This window comes from Stomoxys calcitrans, chromosome 2, assembly GCF_963082655.1.
Source record: "Stomoxys calcitrans chromosome 2, idStoCalc2.1, whole genome shotgun sequence".
Lineage (NCBI taxonomy): Eukaryota > Metazoa > Arthropoda > Insecta > Diptera > Muscidae > Stomoxys > Stomoxys calcitrans.
Window position 1 is genome coordinate 232,480,508 of NC_081553.1, and position 25,785 is coordinate 232,506,292.

The following is a 25,785-nucleotide window of genomic DNA, read 5'->3' on the forward strand; positions in this document are numbered from 1 at the left end:
CACTTCACTTTTGAGGTTGTGTACTTATGCACACCCACACAAGCCAATCACCCAAACATCCACCCACTAATATAATAGAGATTTATCCTCGTACATGCTATCCCAGAGTTTCAATTTTTCACCTTCGGGCAAATCAATCACTTCCAGCTCATCGGAAATATTCAAACATTTGAATATGGGAGCTGTGGCGTCGCTACCCTCAACATCATCATGGCCACTGCCGGCTTCTGGCTCATTACTCGCCAATGGTATGGGTGGCCAATGGGTGAAATTGGAGGGCTCCAGCTCAAAGTTGTTGGTTTGTTGCTGTAGCTCGAGAACATTTGTGCTGCCGCCTTCATCATGGGCACACTGTGTTGCACTGTCATCGGCGTTGGCAAGGGGGGTCTCGTGCTGGCTGCTGTCACTTTCGCTGGAGAGGCCGCCCGCCGATGTGGGACTACCACTGCCACTGTCACTGCCACTGCGCGTATCGTTGCCATTCGACGTCGTCGTCGTCGTCGTCGTCCAATTGACCACTGTTTCCGTTAACGGTATATTGGGGTCACCGCATTCAGCGAATTTCGCCAATATGGCCGTCATTCGTCGTATGGTGGTGTATTCGGCGGTCCGACATTTGAGTTTTTTCGCTCCCGCATTGTAGAAGAGATACGATAAATCATCTGCGTGGCAGGTGCCACGTACTTTACGGCCACACGTGATGATGCGCATGAAATTGAAATGTTTCGAGTCGAAATCGAAGCGATACAGATAGGTTGGTGCCGTGGCATATTGGCGACGTGCTAACAGCGTGCGATGGATACCATGCCAAAAATATTTATACGAAAAAAGCTGAATGGAGATGAAAAAAAAGAAAAAACAAAAAAGAGGAAATCATCAAAACACAAGCTTGCACTCATATACGACAGCAGGGTAACAACAACACCAGCTGGGAAAAGTTTCAGTTTTTGGTAATAAAAATGATTAAAAAAAACGAAAGCCATACTTTAAAGACTGTGTCGTTCCCGAATAGCATAGGTGGAGAGGGTGCATATAATCCTTTTACATTAAGAAATTCATATGGACTGATTTCATTAGGGTTTTAGATGTTATTTCAAATTGTCAATTGAATGAAAACCCATTTTAGTGGTAAATGCCAACTCTATGATCAACTTCTTAGAATGGTACATGGAGAACTAGGTCACAGCAGGGTGAATTGGCGGTATACTAAGAAGCAGGTGAATGAGCAATGGGTTCCCTTGCATACAAATTAGGTGTAATGTGGGACAAGGCACGCCACAAAGTGTATTTATCGTCACTTCTGTGAGCGATCATCTTAAATATCCTATATTTAATAAGTTTGTGAACCCTTTATAATACTTCTTAAGAGTAGAAATCTGGAGAAACTTCGCAGAATGTCAGAAACCATTTTACAGATAGCATAGGCCAAGAGCTCTGAACGTTAACCCTGAGAAGATAGAAAATAGAGAAACGCATATTCTCCTTTTTTTTTGTGAAATATAATACAGTTATCGGTTAACGATAATCCGTCAAAAACCGATGTCCAATGTTGTCTATGCTACCTTCTAAGGTGATATTTCTAAATCTGAAGTGATTTTCATCAAAATTAATGGCGTTTGTCTCTTGGCCTAAAATAGAAAAATATGTGGAAAATTTTCCGATTAAAGGATAACAACTGCGATCTCCACTTTGATTAAAAAAAAAAACGATATAAAGACAAACTGTACAGAAATGATACGCGTGTAGACGGACATGGCTACAGAATCAAGAAGAGTTTCTTAGTGGAACTGTACACTGCACCACAGCCACAGAAGTAGCGCAGAGTTCACGGTTTTGAACCATAAATACCGTATAAATATTTTCAGCTGAATCCTTTAAAAAGGGCAACTTTGCACATGCCAACAGGGCACGGGTTATCGTTAAGCAATCTCCATAATTTTTTGTAATTTGCTTATTGGGATCAAAAGGAAAAAAAATTGAAAGGTTTGGGTATCAAAAAAGTTTTATTTTGAGATATTCTAATGTAATGATATGGTGGAAGTCGGTAAAGAGAAGACTGGTACCAGGGGGTTCCATAAAGTGCAAAGACTGACTTAAATCCAAATCAAGACAAGTTTGGAATAGAATTGTGGATAGTTGTGGATATCCAGAATTCGATTCCAAACCTTCCTGTATTGAATTCTATATTTAAAACTATGCCGACCAGGTTGCGCTTGGGCCATGGGAATTCGGCATGCACTAACTACTACTTTGAATACTATAAATTTCAGATGTTCACCAACATCCGCGCATCCGTGAGCATAAAAACATGGATTCTGGTAAACATTTATAGAAAATAAATTTAGCTGAAGGGCACAATTTTACTCTACATACCTAACATCAGCAAAAATTAGTGAGTCTAGAAACCGAACAAGGATGGTCGAGAGACCGGTTTATATGGGCTTGTAAGGGCTCAAGAAGTAAATCGGAAGATCGGTTTATACGGGTGCTATATCACAGATTCTTTTTTTGTCCATAGGCCGGTCAAATTCGGAGATGGGCTATATCGGTCTATATCTTCATATAGCCCCCATATAGACCGATCCGCCGATTTAGGGTCTTAGGCCCATAAAAGCCTCATTTATTATCCGATTTTGCTGAAATTAGGGACAGTGAGTAATGTTAGGTGCTTCGATATCCTTCTTCAATTTGGCCCAGATCGGTCTAGATTTGGACCGCCATATAGACCGATCTCTAGATTTAAGGTTTTGGGACCATAAAAGGCGCATTTATTTTCCGATGACGCCAAAATTTGGGACAGTGAGTTGTGTTAGACCCTTCGACCTCCTTCTTCAATTTGGCTCAGATCGGTCCAGATTTAAACATAGCTGCCATATAGACCAATCTCTTGATTTAAGGTTTTGGGGCCATAAAATGCGCATTTATTGTCCGATGTCGCCGAAATTTGGAACAGTGAGTTGTGTTAGCCTCTTCGACATTTTACATGTAGCTGTCATATAGACCGATATCTCGATTTAAGGTTTTGGCCCCATAAAAGGCGCATTTATAATCCGATTTCACTGAAATATGACACAGGGACTTAGGTGAGGCTTTTCGACATCCGACATCGTATATGGTCAGATCGGTTTATTTTTAGAAAAAGCCACTTAAAAGACCAATATTTTGTTATACACAATTGAACAATGACTTGTACTCATAAGTATTTGGTCCAAATTTTTCACCGGCTTATGATGAAATGTGGCTTATATATATATACCCGAGCTGGTGGGTATCCAAAGGCCCGGCCGAACTTAAAGCCTCTTTACTTGTTCTTATACCCACCACCATAGGATGGGGGTATGATAGTTTCGTCATTCTATTTGTAACTCCTCAAAATATTCATCTAAGCCCCAATAAAGTATATACATTTTTGATCGTCATGACATTTTAAGTCGATCTAGCCATGTCCGTCGATCTAGCCAGGTCTGGGGTGTTGACATCTTGAGCCTCTAGAGGGCGCAAATCCTATCCGATTTGGCTGAAAGTTTGCATGACGTATGTTATGAGTTCCGATGTTTGTGCTAAGTATGGTTTAAATCGATCCATAAACTGATATAGCTGCCATATAAACCGATCCTGAATCTGGACTTCTTTACCCACTAGAGGGCGCAATTTCTATCTGATTTGGCTGAAATTTTGCATGAATTGTTTTGTTATGACTTCCAACAAATGTGCCAAATAATCGGTGTATAACCTGATATAGCTACCATATAAACCGTTCTGGCATTTTGACTTCTTGAGCCTCAAGAAGGCCTAATCATTGTCCGATTTGGCTGAAATTTCGTACTACGGCTTCTTCCACGACCTCCAACATACGTGTCAATTATGGTCTGAATCGGACTTTAGCCCGATACAGCCCCCTATAAGCCGTTCTCTCTATTTTACTTCTTGATCCCCTAAAAGGCCCAATTCTTATTCGATTTGGCTGAAATTTTACACATATACTTCTACTGTGGTCTCTAACATTCAATTCAATAAGCAAAGCAATTCCATTCTTTTATCCTTTGTTTATCTTAAAAGAAATCCCGGGAAAGAACTCGACAAATGGGATCCATGGTGGAGGGTATATAAGATTCGGCCCGGCCGAACTTAGCACACTTTTATTTGTTTTTGATTCTATCCAACTGTGAAAAGGCTTGTCCAAGCGAACCAGTTGCATGTTTTGAAATGCGATATTTGTCGAACTTATTATCATAGAAGGGGGAGTTCTCAGGTGGTGGCGAGGTGGAAATCTGCCATCGATGCCGAACTGCCAAAACATTGGCTCACCGTCGCCAGAACCATTATGAAGCAGGGATAAAGAGGTCACTAAGCTCAATTGCAAATTTGCTCACGAACATTCCATTAAGGAACAGAGAGGATACCTTCTTTTATATCAATGAGTGCTGTCCGATACATGTTTAAGCTCATTGATAAAGGACCTCCTTTTTGTTGCCGAGTTGAACGCCTTGCCACAGAGCGACACCACTTTGCAGAGAAATTTACGCGGATAGGGTAAACAACTGACAATTGTCCCCAAAACTAGTAGGGGATGACCAACGCTGAAAGTTGTTTCTAATGTTCTACACGGGATTTGATATCAGGCGTTAAGCACACATTTATAATCGGGCACTGTGCCATGGGACATATGGCGGAGCACATGAGAATCTCGCAAATGATAGCTGCAGAAGCTGTCTTGGTGAAGATGAAAAGGAGAATATCTAGACCATGCTTTGCTTATGTTCGAGTCATCAGACATCATAGTCATCACAGACCTTCCATTTTGAGAAGTTTTTCTCTGATCTGCACGATCTTTAAAAGGCATCTCTAGAAAGTCTCCTACGATATGTACTCAAAGCGAGATGCTTTCGGCAGAGGACGTGATAAGATATTAAAACCAGACACTGTGCAATAGGCAAGGCTGCGCAAATGGTTGTGCTATGGGATTCTACACACTAAGAGCGTGTCGGAAAGATCTTTGTTCTTAACTTTCTTTGACTACGAAATTAAGAAGGACATCAGTTAGGCTTCCGATTATAACTTGGAACACATTGATATAAGAGTTCATTAATACCAAATGGTGCGGTAAGTGACAGCATGTGTAGGGCATATGGGGATGATGATAACTTCCTATAAAAATGAATTTCTTTTGCGTATATTCTAGCCTATCCTAGTGCCAATAACACTTTCGAGGGAAAAAGAGCAAAAGTGACTTGAAATCAAACAATTTCTCATAAGAACTTGCAGTAGATGATGAGAAGTCATGAATGGGTTTCGCTTCTAATAACAGACTCTAGCACTTCGGTGGGAACTCAATATTAGACTTGAACCAACTTTGGAGAGTGGAATGTAGAAAAATACGGAATTTGGGAGTAGCACGCAGTTTTAGTTCATTGTGATATAACAGTAACGACAGACTAAGCTTCTGTTGGTAATCGAACCGATGACTCCTAGCACTGGTAAATCGAGATCGTTATTTTCTAGATTACTCTTCGCAATTGGAACGCTTAGGTGTACGACCCTAGTGGCATTGCGGTGGATTAGAATCCTCACCCTCCCTTCAAGCAAGTATAACCGACAACCCCGATTCTATATAAAAGAGCATAGCTATGATTGGTATTTAACTTAATGTATATGTAGGTGTAGGGTATCATATATAGTCTTCACTGACCAGCCTTCGCTTTTCCCATATTCGCTTTTGAGTTAGTATTCAGATTTAAATTTTTTTTTTATTAATACTTACATCACTGTATTGCAAAATTGTCTCCCACGAGGGTTGTTTATCACCGAAATAGACCTGTTTCAGCATACGGCCATATTCCAAACGCTTCTCGTCACTTAAATTTGCATCGAGGGGCGGTAAACATTCTCCTTCGCCCAGTTGATTAAGCAATTCAGGATATTTTCTGGCTTCGGGAAACATAAGCAGACCCTCAAAGGAGTTGCCACCAATCAGCAAAGGTATTTTATTGCCCCAATTGTTGCGCAGCAGTTCCAAAGGTTCCGCCGCAATGACACATTGCTCGGTTGTGTAGGGTTCTACACAGGGACCAAAACTAAAATTCAAACGTTTCTGCAGACGTTCTTCCATTGTTAGGAGATTATCGCAAACTTTCAACATATTTCTTGGCTTAACTCTCTGCAAGTGGGCCAAAACAGATTTGTCAGTATTTTCGCCTTTATAGCCGGTGGCCTTGGCCAGCCGATAGGCCCAATCTAGGCGGGGTATATTGGCCCATGGTGCCATGGCACTGCCAGACATTACGACGACCTTGTGGAATAAATCTTTGGTTTGTTTACTCAACATTAGATAGTGGGCAGATGCTCCACCTGCACTCTCGCCAAAGATTGTGATGTTGGTAGAGTCACCACCAAAAAAGTGACAATTATTTTTAACCCAACGCAAAGCGAGCACCTGATCCTTGAGGCCTGCATTTCCGGGTATTTCACATTTTTCATCGTCTAAGCAGAGGAAACCTGAAAATATGACAAAAGAAAAAAGAGTTAAATGAAGGTAGTTACGAAGCATCGTTCCTATAGACATAGGTTAAGAAAATAAGAAATTGGCAGCCATCGGTGAAATAAAGTTAGCACCTGTCAGTGATTAAAGTTCTAAACGAATGATTTGACAGTTAGTATTTATGACGTCCTCATTTCGAAAGTATGGGGCAATACTAACTTCGTTATTCCGTTTGTAGCACATCAAAGTAATGCTCTAAGTCTCCATAACGTGTATATATTCTAGACCGCCATTTTAAGGCCATCAAGCCATGTCAGTCTCTTTGTCTGCCGTAAGCACGTTAACTTTCGAAGGAGTAAGGCTAGACCCTTGTAATTTTGCACAAATACTTCCAGTCGGTCTATGTTTTTATAAATCCGCCATATACACTGGTATTGGATTTTGACTCTTTGAGCCTCTAGAGGGTGCAGTTCTTATCCAATTTGGCTGAAATTTCAGCGGAGTGTTTTGCTTTGACTTCAAACAATTGTGCGAAGAATGGTCTAAATCGATCTTTAACCTGGTATAGCTGCGTGGTATAACCGATCTTCAGATTTGATTTCTTGAGCCTCTAGAAGGCTCAATTACCATCCTATTTGACTGAAATTGAGTTTTGCTATGACTTTCAACATCCTTACCAAGTATGGTCCAAATCGTGTCATAGCCTGATATAGCCACCACATAAACCGATCTCCAGATTCGTCTTCATGGGCCTCTAGAGGGCGCAATTTTTATCCGACTTGACCAAAATTTTAAACTTTGTATTTTTTTATGAATTTCTGCAGTTATGACAAGTACCGTCTACATCAGTCCATAACTTGATGTATTTGTGTCCTATAGATTTGAAACAGTCATTCAAAGATCATCTTAAATGCAATCCATGGTGAAGAGTAAATAAGATTCGGCCCAGCCGAACTTTACACGCTTTTACTTCGTGGTTTCTGTATCCACCTCCATAGGATGTGGTATACTGATCTATTCATTCCTATTGTAACACCTCGAAATATTGATCTGCGACCCCTTACGGCATATATATTCTAGATCGTCTTGACTTTCTGATTCGATCTAATCATATACGTACGTCCATCTGTAGAAATCACGACAGCGGTCGAACACGTAAAGCCAGCCGCTTGAAATTTTGCACAGACACTTACTATTGATGTAGGTTGTTGGAAATTGCAAATGGGTCATATCGGTTTGGATTTGGTGATAGCTCCCATATAAACCGATCTCCCGATTTGACTCCTTGAGCCCCTGGAAGGCGCAATTTTTGTACGATTGGCTGAATTTAGGCATGTATTGTTCTGTTATGACTTCCAACAACTGTGCCAAGTACGGTTAAAATCGGTCTATAATCTGATATAGCTCCCATATAAATCGATCTTCCAGTTTGACTTCTTGAGCCCATGGAAGCCAACAATTTTGGCGGATTTTGCTGAAATTTTGCATGCGGTGTTCTGTTCGGTCCACACCGGTCTATAATCTGATATAGCTCCCATATAAACCGATCTCCCGATTTGACTTCGTGAGCCCTTACAACCGCCAATTTTTATCCGATTTAGATGAAATTTTGCATGCGGTGTTCTGTTACGACTTCCAACAGCCTGCCTATCAGTGTATAACATGCTATAGTTCCCATATAAACAGGTCACTTGATTGTCCTTGTTCGGTTCCTAGAAGCTTCTATTTTGCTGGTTTGACAGAAGATAGGTATGTAGGAAAAAATTATGCCCTAAATTTAGTTTGTATACATTTTTAGCAGGATCTATGGTGGTGGGTTCCCAAGATTCGGCCCGAGCGAACTGAGCACGCTTTTACTTATTTTTATACCCTCCACCATAAGATGGGGGGTATACTAATTTCGTCATTCTGTTTGTAACTACTCGAAATATTCGTCTGAGACCCCATAAAGTATATATATTCTTGATCGTCGCGACATTTTATGTCGATTTAGCCATGTCCGTCCGTCTGTCCGTCCGTCCGTCTGTCTGTCGAAAGCACGCTAACTTCCGAAGGAGTAAAGCTAGCCGCTTGAAATTTTGCACAAATACTTTTTATTAGTGTAGGTCGGTTGGTATTGCAAATGGGCCATATCGGTCCATATTTTGATATAGCTGCCATATAAACCGATCTTGGGTCTTGACTTCTCGAGCCTCTAGAGTGCGCAATTCTTATCCGATTGGAATGAAATTTTGCACGACGTGTTTTGTTATGATATCCAACAACTTTGCCAAGTACGGTTCAAATCGGTCCATAATCTGATATAGCTGCCATATAAACCGATCTTGGGTCTTGACTTCTTGAGCCTCTAGAGAGCGCAATTCTTATCCGATTGGAATGAAATTTTGCACGACGTGTTTTGTTATGATATTCAACAACTGTGCTAAGTATGGTTCACATCGGTCCATAATCTGATATAGCTGCCATATAAACCGATCTTGGGTCATGACTTCTTGAGCCTCTAGAGTGCGCAATTCTTATCCGATTGGAATGAAATTTTGCACAACGTGTTTTGTTATGATATTCAACAACTGAGCCAAGTACGGTTCAAATCGGTCCATAATCTGATATAGCTGCCATATAAACCGATCTTGGGTCTTGACTTCTTGAGCCTCTAGAGTGCGCAATTCTTATCCGATTGGAATGAAATTTTGCACGACGTGTTTTGTTATGATATTCAACAACTGAGCCAAGTACGGTTCAAATCGGTCCATAATCTGATATAGCTGCCATATAAACCGATCTTGGGTCTTGACTTCTTGAGCCTCTAGAATGCGCAATTCTTATCCGATTGGAATGAAATTTTGCACGACGTGTTTTGTTATGATATTCAACAGCTGTGCTAAGTATGGTTCAAATCGGTCCAAAACCTGATATAGCTGCCATATAAACCGATCTTGGGTCTTGACTTCTTGAGCCTCTAGAGGGCACAATTCTTATCCGATTTGAATGAATTTTTGCTTGACGTATTTTATTTTTACTTTCAACAACTGTGTCAAATAAGGTTCAAATCGGTTCATAACCTGATATAGCTGCCATATAAACCGATCTGGGATCTTGATTGCTTGAGCCTCTAGAGGTCGCAATTATTATCCGATATGCCTGAAATTTTGTACGACGGATCCTCTCATGACCATCAACAAACGTGTTTATTATGGTCTGAATCGGTCTATAGCCCGATACAGCTCCCATATAAATCGATCTCTCTATTTTACTTTTTGAGCCTCCAAAGAGCGCAGTTCTTATTCGAATTGGCTGACATTTTACACAGGTCTCCAACATATAATTTAATTGTGGTCTAAACCGGATCATATCTTGATATGACTCTAATAGCAGAGCAAATCTTTTCTTATATCATTTTTTGCGTAAGAAGAGATGCCGGGAAAAGAACTGACTAATGCGCTCTATGGTGGAGGGTATATAAGATTCGGCCCGGCCGAACTTAGCACGATTTTACTTGTTTTTTTTTTTTTTTTTGGGTGTGTGAAGCATATGCAGGTCAAACTTTTCCGCTATTTATACCCTGCACCACCACTGTGGTACAGGGTATTATAGATTTGTGCATTTGTTTGCAACGCTAAGAAGGAGAAGAACTAGACCCATTGATAAGTACATCGATCGATTCAGAGTTACTTTCTGATTCCATTTAGCCATGTCCGTCTGTCCGTCTGTGAGTCCATGTATTCTTGTAATCAAAGTGCAAAAACGACCATTTCTTGTCCAATTTTCACGAAATTTTGCACATGTCGCTTTTTTGACTCAAGGACGAACGCTATTGATTTTGGTAAAAATGGGTTCAGATTTAGATATAGCTCCCATATATATATATATCACACGATTTGCACTTAAATGGCCGTAGTAGCTACAATTTTCAATCAATCTGCACAAAATTTGACTCGGACTGTTTTGTTGCTAGTCTTAACACAAATGCAAAATTTCATCGAAATCGAGTCAGATTTAGATATAGCTCCTATATATATGTATCGCCCGATTTGCACCTACATTGCCGTAGTAGCTACAATTTTCAACCGATCTGCAAAAAATTTGAAACGGATTGTTTTGCTACTGATCTTAGCATATCTGCGAGATTCATCAAAATCGGTTCAGATTTGGATATAGCTCCAATATATCGCCTGATTTACACTTATAAGGCTGTAATAAAAACAATTTGTAATCGATCTGTTTAAAAGTCGGTTCAGATTTAGATATAGCTTTCATATACATATATATTTATAATTGTAGGGTAGGTGTAGGGTATTGTATAGTCGGCTCCGCCCCACTTTTGCCTTTCCTTACTGGTTGAAATTAGCCCCTTGTTCTCCTGAATAGAATCTTTCCACAGAAAGTTACACTCCATGCTTCTAAACAGTCATTGGTCGTTTCGATACCATATTCGAGCATCCGTAATCGATTATCGATTTAATTTCAAATTAGGACAACGCAATACTTTAATGTTAAATTGACGTCAAACTCTATTAGTCTGGCAAAAAAATAAACGGACACTTCAATTTTACGACTGTTCAAAAGATCTTGAAATTATGAACGTATATAAAAAAAAAGGAATATGGATTTGTTCCATATATCAGCTCACACAACCATTTAAAAAACCATTAAAATTATTTATAACAATTTGCCGTGAAAAAAATGTTCAATGAGAAAGAATTACAAAGTTTTCTTTTAGCCAAATCCTAAACAGACACTACCATATTTTGTACACATTTCATTTAATAATCCAAACAAATGCCAGACAATGTCTAATGATCAGCACAACAATTCACAGACCAACTGGCCAAACTTGTATACCCCTCATTTCATTAAAGAAAAAAAAAACAAAAACAACAACAAAAACATGCAATACCTACCCAATGGCCCCAATCTGTAAGCAATCGTAACCAAAACAATATTTTCCATCATAAGATAGTCCGGACTGTAGAGATCCCGGGAGGCTTCGCCCATTTGAAAACCACCGCCATAGATCCACACCATCACTGGCATCGGTCTGCTGGGATTCAGCTGCAAACAGAAAAAGTTGTTGTTGCCATAAACAAAACAAACAATGGACACCTTTCGAAGTTCATAGTGGAATGGATTCACGTGCACCCAACATCATAACCCACCATACAATCCACCACCACCTGGCACACCCCCTCTTGTCCCCTCATCGGTCTTACCTGTTTTGTGTAGACATTTAAATACAAACAGTCTTCTTGGCCTTGACATTGCTTCATGATGATGTTGTATTGGCATGGCTTCGAACGCACGTGAGTGCATCGCTTGATGCCGGACCAGGGTTCGGGTTCGACTGGTGCCTTGAAACGCAACTCCCCCACGGGAGGCTTTGCAAATGGTATACCCTCAAAACTGAAGTACTCGCAGTGTCCATACACAGAGCGCCATTTGACGCCTTTTACTTTGCCAAATGTGGTTTGGGCGATAACTTTTTCATCGGAACGCAATCGTGTCTGTTTAGTTTTGAACTTGACGTAGCTGCAATGAAAGAGAAAAAACATGAGAAAAAAAAAACACCAGGCACATACTCGTAAAACTCATGAGTGGGGAGCAAGTGAAACAGGGCCAGCGCTGTCTACAACTGAATTTCTGTAAACAATGCACTTTTGAAAATGTTCCCAAACGATTTTGTGGTATTTATTTTTAATGCAACCATCTGTTTGTTGACCTTAAATTGAAATGCAATGGGAAGAAGTAAAGAAAAAATGTGATTCTAAAAATTTTTTTGTATTGATGTTGAAATTTTTAAAATATTTATTATTTATCGGAAGTCCGGACTTCCGTTTGCAACACTTTGAAATATTAATCCCTATATTTCAACGTAAGCCTGGAATGTGGTCTGGAAGGGCCATATCATTTTTTGATGTCGTAAGAGAGGCGGACCCTCCCCTTACCCCAAAAATACCACCCAAAAATAAAAATGGACCGACCGGGGTAATATGGGACTTAAATGAAAGGTATTCAAGAGTAAAGATCAAATTTCATATCAAAAATTGGGTCCTAGTAATTGGGGGGCCGCTCTGGCCCCATAATAGGGTTATTCAGAATGACAATATGGGGCTCAAATGCAAGGTATTCGAGAGTAAATTACGAATATGGTTAGAAATAAGGTATAGGCTATATAATTTGTTGATACTGTAATGGGGCGAACCCTCCCCAGTTACCCCAAAAACGCCACCTAAAATCAAAAGTGGACCAATAGGGACAATATGAGCATCAATTGAAAGATATTGGATAGTAGCATATGGTATAAAAACTTGAGTTCAAGTATTCAAGGGGTCGCCCAACCCCAAAAACTGCTCCACACAGACATATTGCACATATATTGGGTTGCTCAAAAAGTAATTGCGGATTTTTTAAAAGAAAGTAAATGCATTTTTAATAAAACTTAGAATGAACTTTAATCAAATATACTTTTTTTACACTTTTTTATAAAGCAAGCTAAAAGTAACAGCTGATAACTGACAGAAGAAAGAATGCAATTACAGAGTCACAAGCTGTGAAAAAATTTTTCAACGCCGACTATATGAAAAATCCGCAATTACTTTTTGGGCAACCCAATATATCAATATAGGACTCAAATTAAAGGCATTCGAAAGTACACTACGAATATGACATAAAAAATTAGGTCCAAGTAATTGATGGTCTCCCCATCCCCGATAAACCTCCACAATGGGAATAGTACTCGATCATAGCTTGATGAAACTCAAATGATAGACATTTGAGAACAAATTACGAATATGACATTAAACTTTGTGTCCGAGAATCTAAGCGGTGTTTTACCTCCTAAAATCGCCTCCAATAGGTTATTTGACCCATTAAAACAATGGGGAATCAAGTGATATAGTCATTTATAGAGAACCACCACATGATGATCCTTTCCAAGCGAGTAGCACTAACATTTAAATAAGCGCCATCTACTAGCTGTTTTCAATTGGACTTAGTAGAACCAATTTGATTTAGTTTATCCAACAGCCAGTAGATGGCGCTAATTTGGAGAAGCCAACATGAACAGAGAGAGGGCAGAGTGGTAAAAATTAATCATACAGCATTTATCTTTGTTATGACAACGTATCGGTCCTTTGAATAAAGAAAAATATAATATAGGAATTTCGTTGCGGTTGTTTGCGGTATTATTTTTTAACTTTCCTACCCAAGACGGCGTTAAGGTAGTTTAAGTGCCATTGAATACAAATAACTTTTATAGAAAAAGAATATTGGAGAAAAATCTTATTAGTTAAAATGTTAAAATCTCAGAGTAATAATAAGAAACATATTTTTCGCGTAATGAAAATGAAGAAGCAGCGTTGCGGACCGGTCTCAGCTATCTATAAAAAATATTTTTTGTTTGTTTGTTTATGTATTCTATATAGGCTCAAAAACAGCGCAACCTATTTTCTAGAGAGAAAAACACGAGAACTCGGACATGGGTGGGCGATTTAAGCGAAATTTTGTTTGCATACTTATTGTAACCTAAAAACAAAATTTTTGTATCAAAGTCTGGGGTGGGGTGTCTAGGAGGGCCACCCACACCAAAAACCTTCCAAACGAATTAATAGATCGATCACTGCAATATGGTAATCAAATTAAAGGTATTTGAGAGTAGAAAACGAATCTGATATGCAATTATTGGACTAAGTGTTTCGTGGGTTACCCTACCCCCAAAAAGGGGCCAAACACAACTCAGTGTCCTAAATTTTGGCAAAATCAGACAATAAATGCGTTTTTTACGGGCGTAAGCAAGTAAGAAACTCCCACATAGAGCGAGTCATCACCTATTGTCCTCATCTACTATAAAAGTCAACATATATCACACATAATAACATGTATGGGAAATAAAAAATGGAATAAAAGGGTTTATGCAACAATTAATAATATATGAATAAAAATCTTGGAGGTTGGAGGTCATAGCTGTATGAAAATGTTAAATTTTACACAAAATATAACTGATGGCGCCCGATCATAGACCCTTTCGCAATAGAAATCTATATGCAATTAGGATAGAACTTAAAAGAAGATGGTAAGCCAGCAAGAAACTTGGTTAGCCATCAAAAAACTCCTACATAGAGAGAGTCATCACGATACCTATTGTCCTCATCTACGATAAAAGTCAACATATATTACACACAATTACATGTATGGGAAAAAAGAAATGGAATAAAAAGGCTTATGCAATAATTAACAACATATAAAAAAATGTAGGGAGTTATAGGTCAAAGTTATGGGGAATCGAGAGATCGGTCTATATGGCAGCTATATCCAAATCTGGACCGATCGGAGCCAAACTGAACTGGGATATCGAATAACCTCGGATAATAAATGTGGCTTTTATGGGCCTAAGACCCTAAATCGGTGGATCGGACTATATGGCAGCTATATCCAAATCTGAACCGATCTGGGCCAAACTTAGTAAGAATGTTGAAGGGCTTAACAGAACTCACTGTCCCAAATGTCAGCAAAACCGGATAATAAATGTGGCTAAGACCCTATATCGGCGGATCGGTCTATATGAAGATATAGCCCATCTTTGAACTTAACCTGCTTATGGACAAAAAAAAAAGAATCTGTGCAAAATTTTATCTCAATATCTCTATTTTTAAAGACTGTGGGCCGGGCTCAGCTAGTATTTATGTAAATCCTTCTACTATAGAAACAAGCTTTGTACATTAATATGGACAATTCTGAAACCCTGTCTTACTTTGCACATAATTTTAACCATAGAGTGCATATTATCCCTGGAACTCATAACGCCAACATTCACGGACAATTTCGAGGGTATGAGAATACGGACATTTTAAGAATGTAGATCAATTGCAAGGCTTCTTTTTATACCCTTCACCATAGAATGGGGTGTATACTAATTTCGTCATTCCATTTGTAACACCTCAAAATATTCGCCTAAGATCCCATAAAGCACATACTCTTGATCGTCATGACATTTTAAGTCGATCTTGCCATGTCCGTTTGTCTGTCATTTGAAAGCACACTAACCTTGGAAGGAGCTAAGCTAGGCGCTTGAAATGTTGTATAAATTATTCTTATTAGTGAAGGTCGGTTGGAATTGCAAATGGGCCAAATCAGTCCATGTTTTGACATAGCTGTCATATAGACCGATCTCCTGATTAGATTTCTTGAGCTTCTAGAGAACGAAATTCTTATCCGATTAAGCTGACATTCCTAGAAGCTTCAGTTATGAAAGCTAGCCGCACTAATATACGTGCCAAGTATGAGGTTATCCTCAAAAATTTTAGCTTCTAGGAACCGAACGAGGATGATCGAGAGATCGCTATACATTAGAGCTATATCAGGTTAAAGACTGATTTGGGCCGTATTTGGCACAGTTGTTGTGCAGTCTTAACAGAACTCTTCATGCTAAATTTCAGCTAAATCCGACAAAAATTGTAGCTCTCAGGGCCCCAAGAAGTCAAATCGGGAGATCTGTTTATATGGGAGTTATATGTAAATTTGAACTGATAAAGTCCATTTGCAATCCCCAACGACCTATTTAAATACTTGGTATCTGTGCCATATTTCAAGCGGCTAGCTTTGCGCGTTCAATCGCTATCGTGATTTCGACAAACGGACAGACGGACATGGCTAAATCGACTCAGAACGTCGAGACGATCAAGAATATATATAATTTATAGGGCCTTAGATGAATATTTCGAGGTGTTACAAACAGAAATACTAGACTAGTATACCCCCATCCTATGGTGGTGGGTATACAAATTACTACCGTTCCATTTTCAGCAGACTTTCTGGTTTTTTAGCAAAAACAGCAAAATGTTTGCTGTATTTGCTAAAAAATTTATTTTAGTTTGTGCTCAACATCTATACCAAATATGATTCAGATCAGTTTTAATTTGAATAAAGCTGACATATGAGCCGATCTCGCGATTTAAAGGCTTATTTATTACCTGATTTCGCTGTGAGTAAGTAAGCCTAGTTTAATTCAGATCGGACCATGCTCCTACATAGCTGTTGTGGATATATATATAGTGCATTTGTCTACGGATTTTGAGGAAATGTGTCTAAAACATATGTATATACGAGAACTTTGGATTTGCCTTGCAGCTAGTTTGACTACATTGACTATTTAATTAAATCAGCAAAAATATATCTAAGCCCATTTCCAGATTCTCCGTTGTTTTCTTTTTTTCCTTTTTGTGTTTAGAATGTCTTTGTTCATTAGGTCATCAGAACTATTAAAATACATTCAAGTATGTATTCTGCTAAATGAACTTGAGTACTTTTCCTGGATGAATAAATTGTGGGGCTTATCATCCCAGCCTCCCATTTCACATTCCCCTAACCACCCACAGACACACGCACACACCTCAATGTACTTAATTTCTGACATACTTAAAGTAACTTTGTGTCTCGTTTGCAACTGTAGTGCAAACCCTATTCGATTATAGAATTAATAAAATCTAAGACATAGTAATAGGAAATGAAATACAAAAGGAATACAGAAGACGCAGCGCAGCGCTTCACATGCCAGTCGACGTGTATCAATGGCATCGTAATGAAAATCCACACTCCAAGTGTCTATGTCACTCCTTCAGTGATTGAAAATATGAAACAAGTGTTGAATTTATGGATCATTTGCATACAGATGAGGCTCATTCAGCAGAAAGCGAACAGTAAATGTTGTCGCTTCCCATACTTATATGGGGGTTTGTTAGTTTGTGCGTTCTTTCTTCATCCATTCATTCATTCATTGTTCGTAATCAGTGATTGCTTGTATATTTGAAATACATAACAATATTCACATATGTACACATTTAACCAACTACAGTGGGTACTGTTATATGACGATTCATAACAAATTGAATCCAAAATGAACCATTTTTATACCCACCACCGAAGGATAGGGGTATATTCATTTTGTGGTTCCGTTTGTAACACATCGATATATCCATATTCCGACCCCATAAAGTATTGGGTTGCCCAAAAAGTAATTGCGGATTTTTCATATAGTCGGCGTTGACAAATTTTTTCACAGCTTGTGACTCAGTAATTGCATTCTTTCTTCTGTCAGTTATCAACTATTACTCTTAGCTTGCTTTAGAAAAAAAGTGTAAAAAAAGTATATTTGATTAAAGTTCATTTTAAGTTTTATTAAAAATGCATTTACTTTCTTTTAAAAAATCCGCAATTACTTTTTGGGCAACCCAATATACATATTCTTGATCAGCTTAAAAATCTAGGACGATCTAGCCATGTCTATCCGTCTATCCGTCTGTCTGACGCATGCACGCTTACTTTCGATGGAGTAAAGCTAGCTACTTGAAATTTTGCACCAATTCTTCTTAACAGTGTAGATCGGTTGCGATTGTAAATGGGCCATATCGGTCCATGTTTTGATATAGCTGCCATATAAACCGATCTTGTATCTTGACTTCTTTAGCGTCTAGAGGGCGAAATTCTTATCCGATTTGGCTGGAATTTGGCATGACTTGTTTCAGTATGGCTTCAAACAACTACTCTAAGTATGGTGGAAATTGGTTCAAAACCTGATACAGCTGTCATATAAAACGATCTAGGGTCTTGACTTCTTGAACCTCAAGAAGACGCAATTCCTATCCAATTTGACTGATATTTTGCATGATGTGTTTTGTTATGACTTCCAACAACTGTGCTAAGTATGGTTTAAATCGTTTCATAACCTGACTTGGCTGATATATAAACTGATCTGGGATCTTGACTTCTTGAGCCTCCAGAAGGCGTTATCTTTTTCCAATTTGGATGAAATTTTGAACAATGGCTTCTCCCATAACCTTCAACGTTCGTGTCAAATACTGTCCAAATCGGTCTAGAACCTGATACAGCTATAATATGAACCGATCTCCCTATTTTACTTCTTGAGCCTCTAGAGGGCGCAGTTTCTATTCGATTTGGCATGACGTGCTTCGGTATAACTTCCAACAACTGTGCTATTTATGTTGCAAATCGATCCATAACCTGATATAACTGTCATATGAACCGATCTAGGATCTTGACTTCTTGAGCCTCTAGAGGGCGCAATTCCTATGCGATTTGGCTCAATTTTCGTTCAACGGTTTCTCCCATGACCTTCAACATACGTGTCAAATATGGTCGGAATTGGTCTATAGCCTGAAACAGCATAACAGATATACCAATACCGGGAAAAGAACTCGACATATTTGATCCATGGTGGATGGTATATAAGATTTGGCCCGGCCGAACTTTTACACGATTTTGCTTGTTTTAGATTTTGGTTGTTGATTGAAGGTAGTCCAAATCCGTTAATATTTCGATATGTCTCCCATATAAAATGGTTCTTCGATTTATTATGGGTTTGTAATGTATGTCTATGCCTTCTAACATGTAAAGCGTGGTATGACTGTAACCTTTAGTACATTCAAACACTATGCTCAGTATCAATGGATGTTAAATGCTTGCGAAGTTCATCTCGCAGAAATGTGTTTTAGACAGTTTTACACATACAAGCCTATTAACATACACATGTGGGTGGGCATTTGTGTGTGTGTGTGTGTGTGTGCGTGTGCAAATGTACTCTATTGTGTTTTAATTTAAATCGTATTAAGTGACTTTTCAAAGCTTATCAGAGCAAATGGAATACTAATTTTATAAATAACATTAAGAAATCCGGCTTCTGATGTTCACTGTGTTTAATACGAAAGAAACCGAAGAAAAAGAGGAGGAAAAAGGAGAAGAACTAGGCAACACTCTCTAATGTCACTCAATTGTTGTGTGTCCGTCTGCCATTCACTTTGTCAGTCAAACTGATGCTTAGCAAGCCAAACAACATCTTCTCAATGGAAATTTGCACTTGATAGACTTAGACGTAAGTACAGTCGAAGATGTTCAAGTGCCCACATGTGAGTATATGCTCATAGACATACACACCATATATATGTGTATGTATCTACATATTTATATGCGATTATATATTACGCCTAGATATGCGCATTATCCATTGACAGCTTCTCCAATGAACTACTTTTGCGGGAAAAATACAAAGCTCCGGCAATATTCGCGTTGACTTAAGTACAGTTAACTTGTGGGGTATAAAGTTGCCGCGGCTGCCTTTGAGAATCAACAACGACACTGTGCCATATAACTATTCGCAAATTGCTGCTGTTGCCTTGGAGTTCATTTGGAGTGAAATAAAGGGGTTTAAGCAATAATTGATGGAATAGTAAAGATAATAGTAGCTTAAATAGTTAACTTAAATTGCAATACTGTAAACATAGTAAATAAATGATTATATTTATACGGCACAGGATTAAGGGTAGATGACGAAATCAAGTTATAGAATGTTGTAAAGTAAATGCCTTTGTACCCATTGGCGACTCAACGTATCAACTTATCGAGACGAAAATGCTACAAATAAGACATTGACAAGTAATAAGGTTGTAGATTTAACGTTCGGTCTCGCCGAAGCTAAGAAGATAAAATTTTTCGTAAGACGGAATAGAATATATATTGGAACCATATATGATGACTATTAAAAATTGCACTCATACACACAGGGTAGCTGGCAGGAAGTGAAACCAATTAAAAAGACATATTTGGGGGATGGATATTTCATTTGCAACACATGGAAATATCCATTTCCGACCCTATAAAGACAATATATTCTTGATCAGCGTAAAAATCTAAAAACATCTCGCCATGTCCGTCCGTCTGTCTGTTGAAATCACGCTACAGTCTTTAAAAATAGAGATATTGAATTAAAACTTCGCACAGATTCTTTTTTTATCCATAAGCAGGTTAAGTTTGAAGATGGGCTAAATCGGACTAAATCTTGATATAGCCCCCATATAGATCGATCCGCCGATTTAGGGTCTTAGACCCATAAATGCCACATTTATTATGCGATTTTGTTCAAATTTGGGACAGTGAGTTGTGTTAGGCCAGTCGACATTTCCCTTCAATTCGGCCCAGAACGGTTCAGATTTCGATATGGCTGCCATATAGACCGGTCCCTCGATTTAAGGTTTTGGGCCCATAAAAGGCTCATTTATTGTCCGATTTCGCCCAAATTTGGGACCGTGAGTAGTCTTGCGCCCTTCAACATTTTTCTTCAATTTGGCTCAGATTGGTTCAGATTTGGATATACCACCCAAATCGGTTTATATGGCAGCTATAACAGGTTATCATTTGACTTGATAAGAATTGGATATCATCGGATAAGAGCTGCGTCCTCTAGAGGCTCCAGAAGTCAAGACGCAAGATCGGTTAATATGGCAGCTATATCAAAACATGGACCAATTTGGCCCATTTACAACCCCAAGCGACCTACACGAATAACAAGTATTTGTGCAAAATTTCAAGCAGCTATCTTTACTCGTTCGAAAGATAGAGTGCTTTCGACAGACAGACGGATGGACGGACAGACGGACGAACATGGCTAGTTCGATTCAGAATGTCACGACGATCAAGAATATATGGGGTCTCTGACGAATATTGCGAGTAGTTACAAACAGAATGACGAAATTAGTATACCCCCATCGGAGGCCACCGTAGCGCAGAGGTTAGGATGTCCGCCTATGACGCTGAACGCCTGGGGTTGAATCCTGGCATGTGCCAATCCAGATGGGATTATAATTCGATCTCCCAAATCGGCAAATCCGTCTATATGGCAACTACATATAAATATGGTCTGATGTTGACTACACTCGGTTAGAACTACATCTAAATATGGTCTGATGTTGACCACACTCGGTTAGAATATCGCGAGGCCTAGTGAAATTCACTGATCTTAATTTCATCGAATATATATGGTTTCAAAAGTCTTAAGACCCTACATCGGCAGATCGGTCTATAAGGCACTAAAATCTAAGTACTGTCTGCTATAGACCTTACTCATCCGAATCGAGTTGGGTCTATATCAGACAATATTTAGATTAGATTAGATAGATAATTCACTGATCCAAATTTCAGCGAAATCGAATAATAAACGCCGCTGTTATTTGCTTAAGACCCTTAGTAGGCAGATCGGTGTATATGACAGCTGTTTCGACCATATTCGGTTAGAATCGGGATCGGTCTGTATCTTAATATAGCTCCCATATATACCGATCTGCCGGTTTGGCGTCAAAGGCTCATAAAAGCTGTATTTATTATCCGATTTCCCTGAAAAGTCGCACAATGGCTTGCATAAAAATCCCCGATATTCGAGCTGAATAAAGGGCCTCAGACCAATAAAATCTGCTTTTATTGCTTGATTTTGCTGAAATTTAATACAGTGTGCTGTGTTCATCTCTTCGACATCCCTGTCGAGTATGGTTTAGGTTGGACCAATGTTGCGTATAGCCAATATCCCGATTGATGGTATTTTATACGGACCAAATCGTTCTATAACCTGATATAACTCCCATATAAACCGATCTCCCGATTTGACTTCTTGAGCCCCTGGAAGCCGCAATTTGTGTCTGATATAGCTCCCATGTAAACCGATCTCTCGATCATCCTTGTTGAACAGAAGTTTGGTTCAAATCCTGGCGAGACTATCAGAAAAAAATTTCAGTGGTGATTTTCCCCTCCTAATGCTGGCAATATTTGTGAGGTTCTATGCCATGTAAAACTTCTCTCCAAAGAGGTGTCGCTCTACGGCACGCCGGTCGGACTCGGCTATAAAAAGGAGGCCCCTTATCATTAAGCTTAACTTGAATTGGACTGCACTCATTGATATGTGAGTAGTTTGCCCCTATTCCTGAGTGGAATGCTCATGGTCAAAATTTTCATTTGCATGTTTTGTTATGTCCTCCAACAAATATGCCAAGTGCGGTTCAAATCAGTCTATAACCTGATATAGCTCCCATATAAATCAATCTCCTGATTAGTTTTCTACGGCCCTCAGAAACTTCAATTTGTGCCTGATTTTCAGAAACTGGGTACGTAGAATACACATATTCCTGATTAATTTGTGGCGTTTTTACAGCATCCATGGGATTGGGTTTTCACGACCTTACTATTATCAAACTGATCGATAAAGCGATCCCAACGTTCCTACAGAAATACCGGTCTCCCGTGGAGCGATTTCTGCGAAAACCATATTGTCGGTCGCTGAAGATTATATTCCAAAAAACGAGTTGCAAGCTGCACGAATGTTATCTGTAGGTACTTTGGCCCATTCAGGTACAATAGCTCTCTTCAGTCCACCTGAGTGGTAGCTCGCAAATTGGACAGCTCTGTATTGACGAAATAAAGTGCGAAACATAATTATACTTGTTTTGATTCATATGGTAGATCTGCTATATAATAGACTGATTAAGACCATGGATAACAGAACACTGAATGAAAAAAGTTGGGAATAATCGTAACGTAATGTCAAGATTGCAAGATAAACGTTTGACAAGAGGGGAGAGAGTAGTGTTTCTAAGCTGCTAACAGAATAATTGTAACCCCGGAACAGGATTACTTGAAATAGTGTTTGGAGGATTACCAAAGATTAATTTTGGAGGATAACCAAAGATTAATATGATTGATTCAATTGTTGCAACAAAAATTGCCAAAATATTAAATTTAAGCAATTTGTGTTGCAACAATCGAATCAATCAAATAAATCTTTGGTAATCCTCCAAATACTATTTCAAGTAATCCTATACTGGGATGCTGTATACATTACAATTATTCTCAACACTGTTAGCAGCTTAGATACATTACCCTCTCTCCCCTCCTGTCAAACGTTTAACGTGCAATCTTGAGACTATAGTATCGCAACGCAAAGGCAATCAGTGAATTTAATTGCCAGTGTAGGATTACATTACACCTGCGTAGTTACACCCTCAACCAACACTCATTGATACCCCAAATTTAGAATGAAAATCAATTAATTGTCATTTGCATAAATGGGACTTTCACGCTCCATAGAATTTTCGTGCTTAATTTTCCTTCATGCGCTGATGGTTGAAACTTAAAACTTGGAAAATACCACCTCCAAGTGCTTGCGACACGCTAGGGTGCGTTTGTCTTAATTAGCTGATGTTGGGTCTGGCTGATCAGCTAATGGTATTGTATTTTTGGAGGAGGCGTACAACTAAAGGTGAGCATCCATCTAATTAAATATGTAACGTGCGATGAGTGCAAACAAAACAAAGTTTCCAATTTCAAGTTTTGCTGTCTACCTCAATCAGCTGAGGCGGAAAAACCCTTGTACAACCCTGTTTTTGCTTCACCTCAAGCCAAACTTCAGCATTGAAGTTTTGAGTGGGTCCATTTATAGCAACGCACATTGTCTTCGGTATGCAGCATAAATTGTTGGCATAACATCATAGTGTTGTGTTGGGGGGGAGGGGGTGAAGAAGAGGCATCGTTTGGCAAATTATTAAGGCTTCAAAAGTTTGTTTCTCTTCCCATTGATAAGGACCAATGGAACGCATTCAATTGGAAAAGTGGCAAATGTATTATCGCAATAATTTACCACAAAAAAGGTGAAGGGCAACAATTAGTTATTGAAATTAGCCGAGCAAGAAAAAGTTTTATTGTGAAAATTCCCAAGTGTTCATTAGGAAAATGGTGTGGCAAAATGTGATGGCTCCGCCATATTGAAAGATATAAAATAAAGTCTGCTATGCCAAGAGAAGGCAAAAACTATTTGAGGTATTATTCAAAATTTTTTTTAAATATGCCAAAACCTCTTAGGGACCAAAAAGATCGCATCAGTGCAGCGCTTTGCGTTTAAATTAATCAAAAAGGGTTAAATGCATATGGGCCACTCCATAAATAACCTATTGCGGATCCTTACTGAGGAAAGACGCAAAGTCGTCTGCTTCGCTTTAGGTCCCTTAAAAGGGTTAAATGCATATGGGCCACTCCATAAATAACATATTGCGGATCCTTACTGAAGAAAGACGCAAAGCCGTCTGCTTCGCTTTAGGTCCCTAGGCGATGTTATAGTATAAAAATATTTTCATGTAGGCATTTCCATGAATTTTTTGCCATTGTTTCTTGCACTGTATTCTGCGCTATTGCGCTATTTTTTAGCCGAGTCCGAACGGCATGCCACAGAGCGACACCTCTTTGGGGAGAAGTTTCTACATGGCAAAGTACCTCACAAATTAAAAAATTCCATATTAAAAAAAAAAAAATTATTGAAATTCTACGAAATTTGCAATTAATTTTTTAATTGATCCAATTAAAAAAATAATTGAAATTCTTCAAAATTTGCAATTAATTTTTTAATTGATCGAAATAAAAAAAATGTTGACATTTTTTGAATCTTTTTTGAAATCCGGTATATAGAACCGGTTGCCATGGGATTGCCATAGATTTGTCTAAATGTGGGACATATAGGTTTTTTAAATCTCCTCCCATTTATACTTTTATGCCGTCCAGCTACCACTTCAAATGTTGCCCAAATTGGTCTATAAGTAGACGTAGCACTTACATTCACCAGCCATCCGATTTGGTGCAAGAAGGTCCCAAGTCCATGGTGGTAACTCCCAATCTCCTAAGGTAGCATATTTTTACTTATTAGTGCTGAGGTATTGACTAATTATTCATGACTGACTGATTTCATCTACAAAATGATAACCCATCCTTCAATAAAGTTGTAAACATTTGCATTAAACACTTTACGGTAGATTATATGATGATTTTTCGGTAGATTATATGTCTAACAAAACAAATTGCCAATCAAAATAGCCAAGAGATAGATTAAAAACAATCTATTTCACATTCATGAGTACTTTATTTTGATAATGGCAAGCACAAATCACGAAACCGAAAAAAACAATAACCAAATTCACTTGAGTTTCTTTTGATGACTATGAACAGATAACCAGACAAGTAAAGAACAAATCAACCAAAAACAAAAAGTACGCCAAAACAATTCTTCAACTTTGCCACGCTTACTTGAACTCGGTGCACATGAAAACTTTTGTTAAACACAAAAGTCATAATGCCCCTCAAGCAGTTGAAAGTGTGAAAACGAAAAAAAAAAATCAAATACTTACGTATACTTACTTGCTGTATGCATAAATTATTAAATATGTTAATTGGCTCAAAAATGCTAAATTTTTGAGACTAAGCAAAAACAAACACAACAACAAAGAAAAAATCAAAATAAAATAAATAACCATTAATAATACTAACGAAATACTTGAAAAAAAATTTTTTTTTTGATAATGCCTTATCTTAAACTCAAAGAGCAACGAAACGTTTGTTCTTAACAAAATGTTGTGTTTTTAATTTAATCGTTATTGGAAAAAGAACGAAGAAATTTAACTATGCCGCCAATCATATATAACATTTTGTATCAGTAC

The 25,785-nt window shown here is 38.5% G+C and overlaps 1 protein-coding gene across 1 annotated transcript in view; it reads right to left on the reverse strand.

The window, feature by feature from the left end:
- The window catches only part of LOC106093978 (esterase B1), a 37,377-nt gene that overhangs the window by 585 nt on the left and 11,007 nt on the right, over nucleotides 1-25,785 (reverse strand). The window contains exons 2-5 of the mRNA XM_013261184.2: nucleotides 11,689-12,004; nucleotides 11,380-11,530; nucleotides 5,762-6,495; nucleotides 1-831 (exon numbers count right to left, since the gene is read on the reverse strand). The exon at nucleotides 1-831 is cut by the window's left edge and continues 585 nt beyond it. Coding sequence (XP_013116638.2) covers nucleotides 67-831; nucleotides 5,762-6,495; nucleotides 11,380-11,530; nucleotides 11,689-12,004 — 1,966 coding nt within the window. The 3' untranslated portion in view covers nucleotides 1-66. The remainder of the gene's footprint in view (nucleotides 832-5,761; nucleotides 6,496-11,379; nucleotides 11,531-11,688; nucleotides 12,005-25,785) is intronic.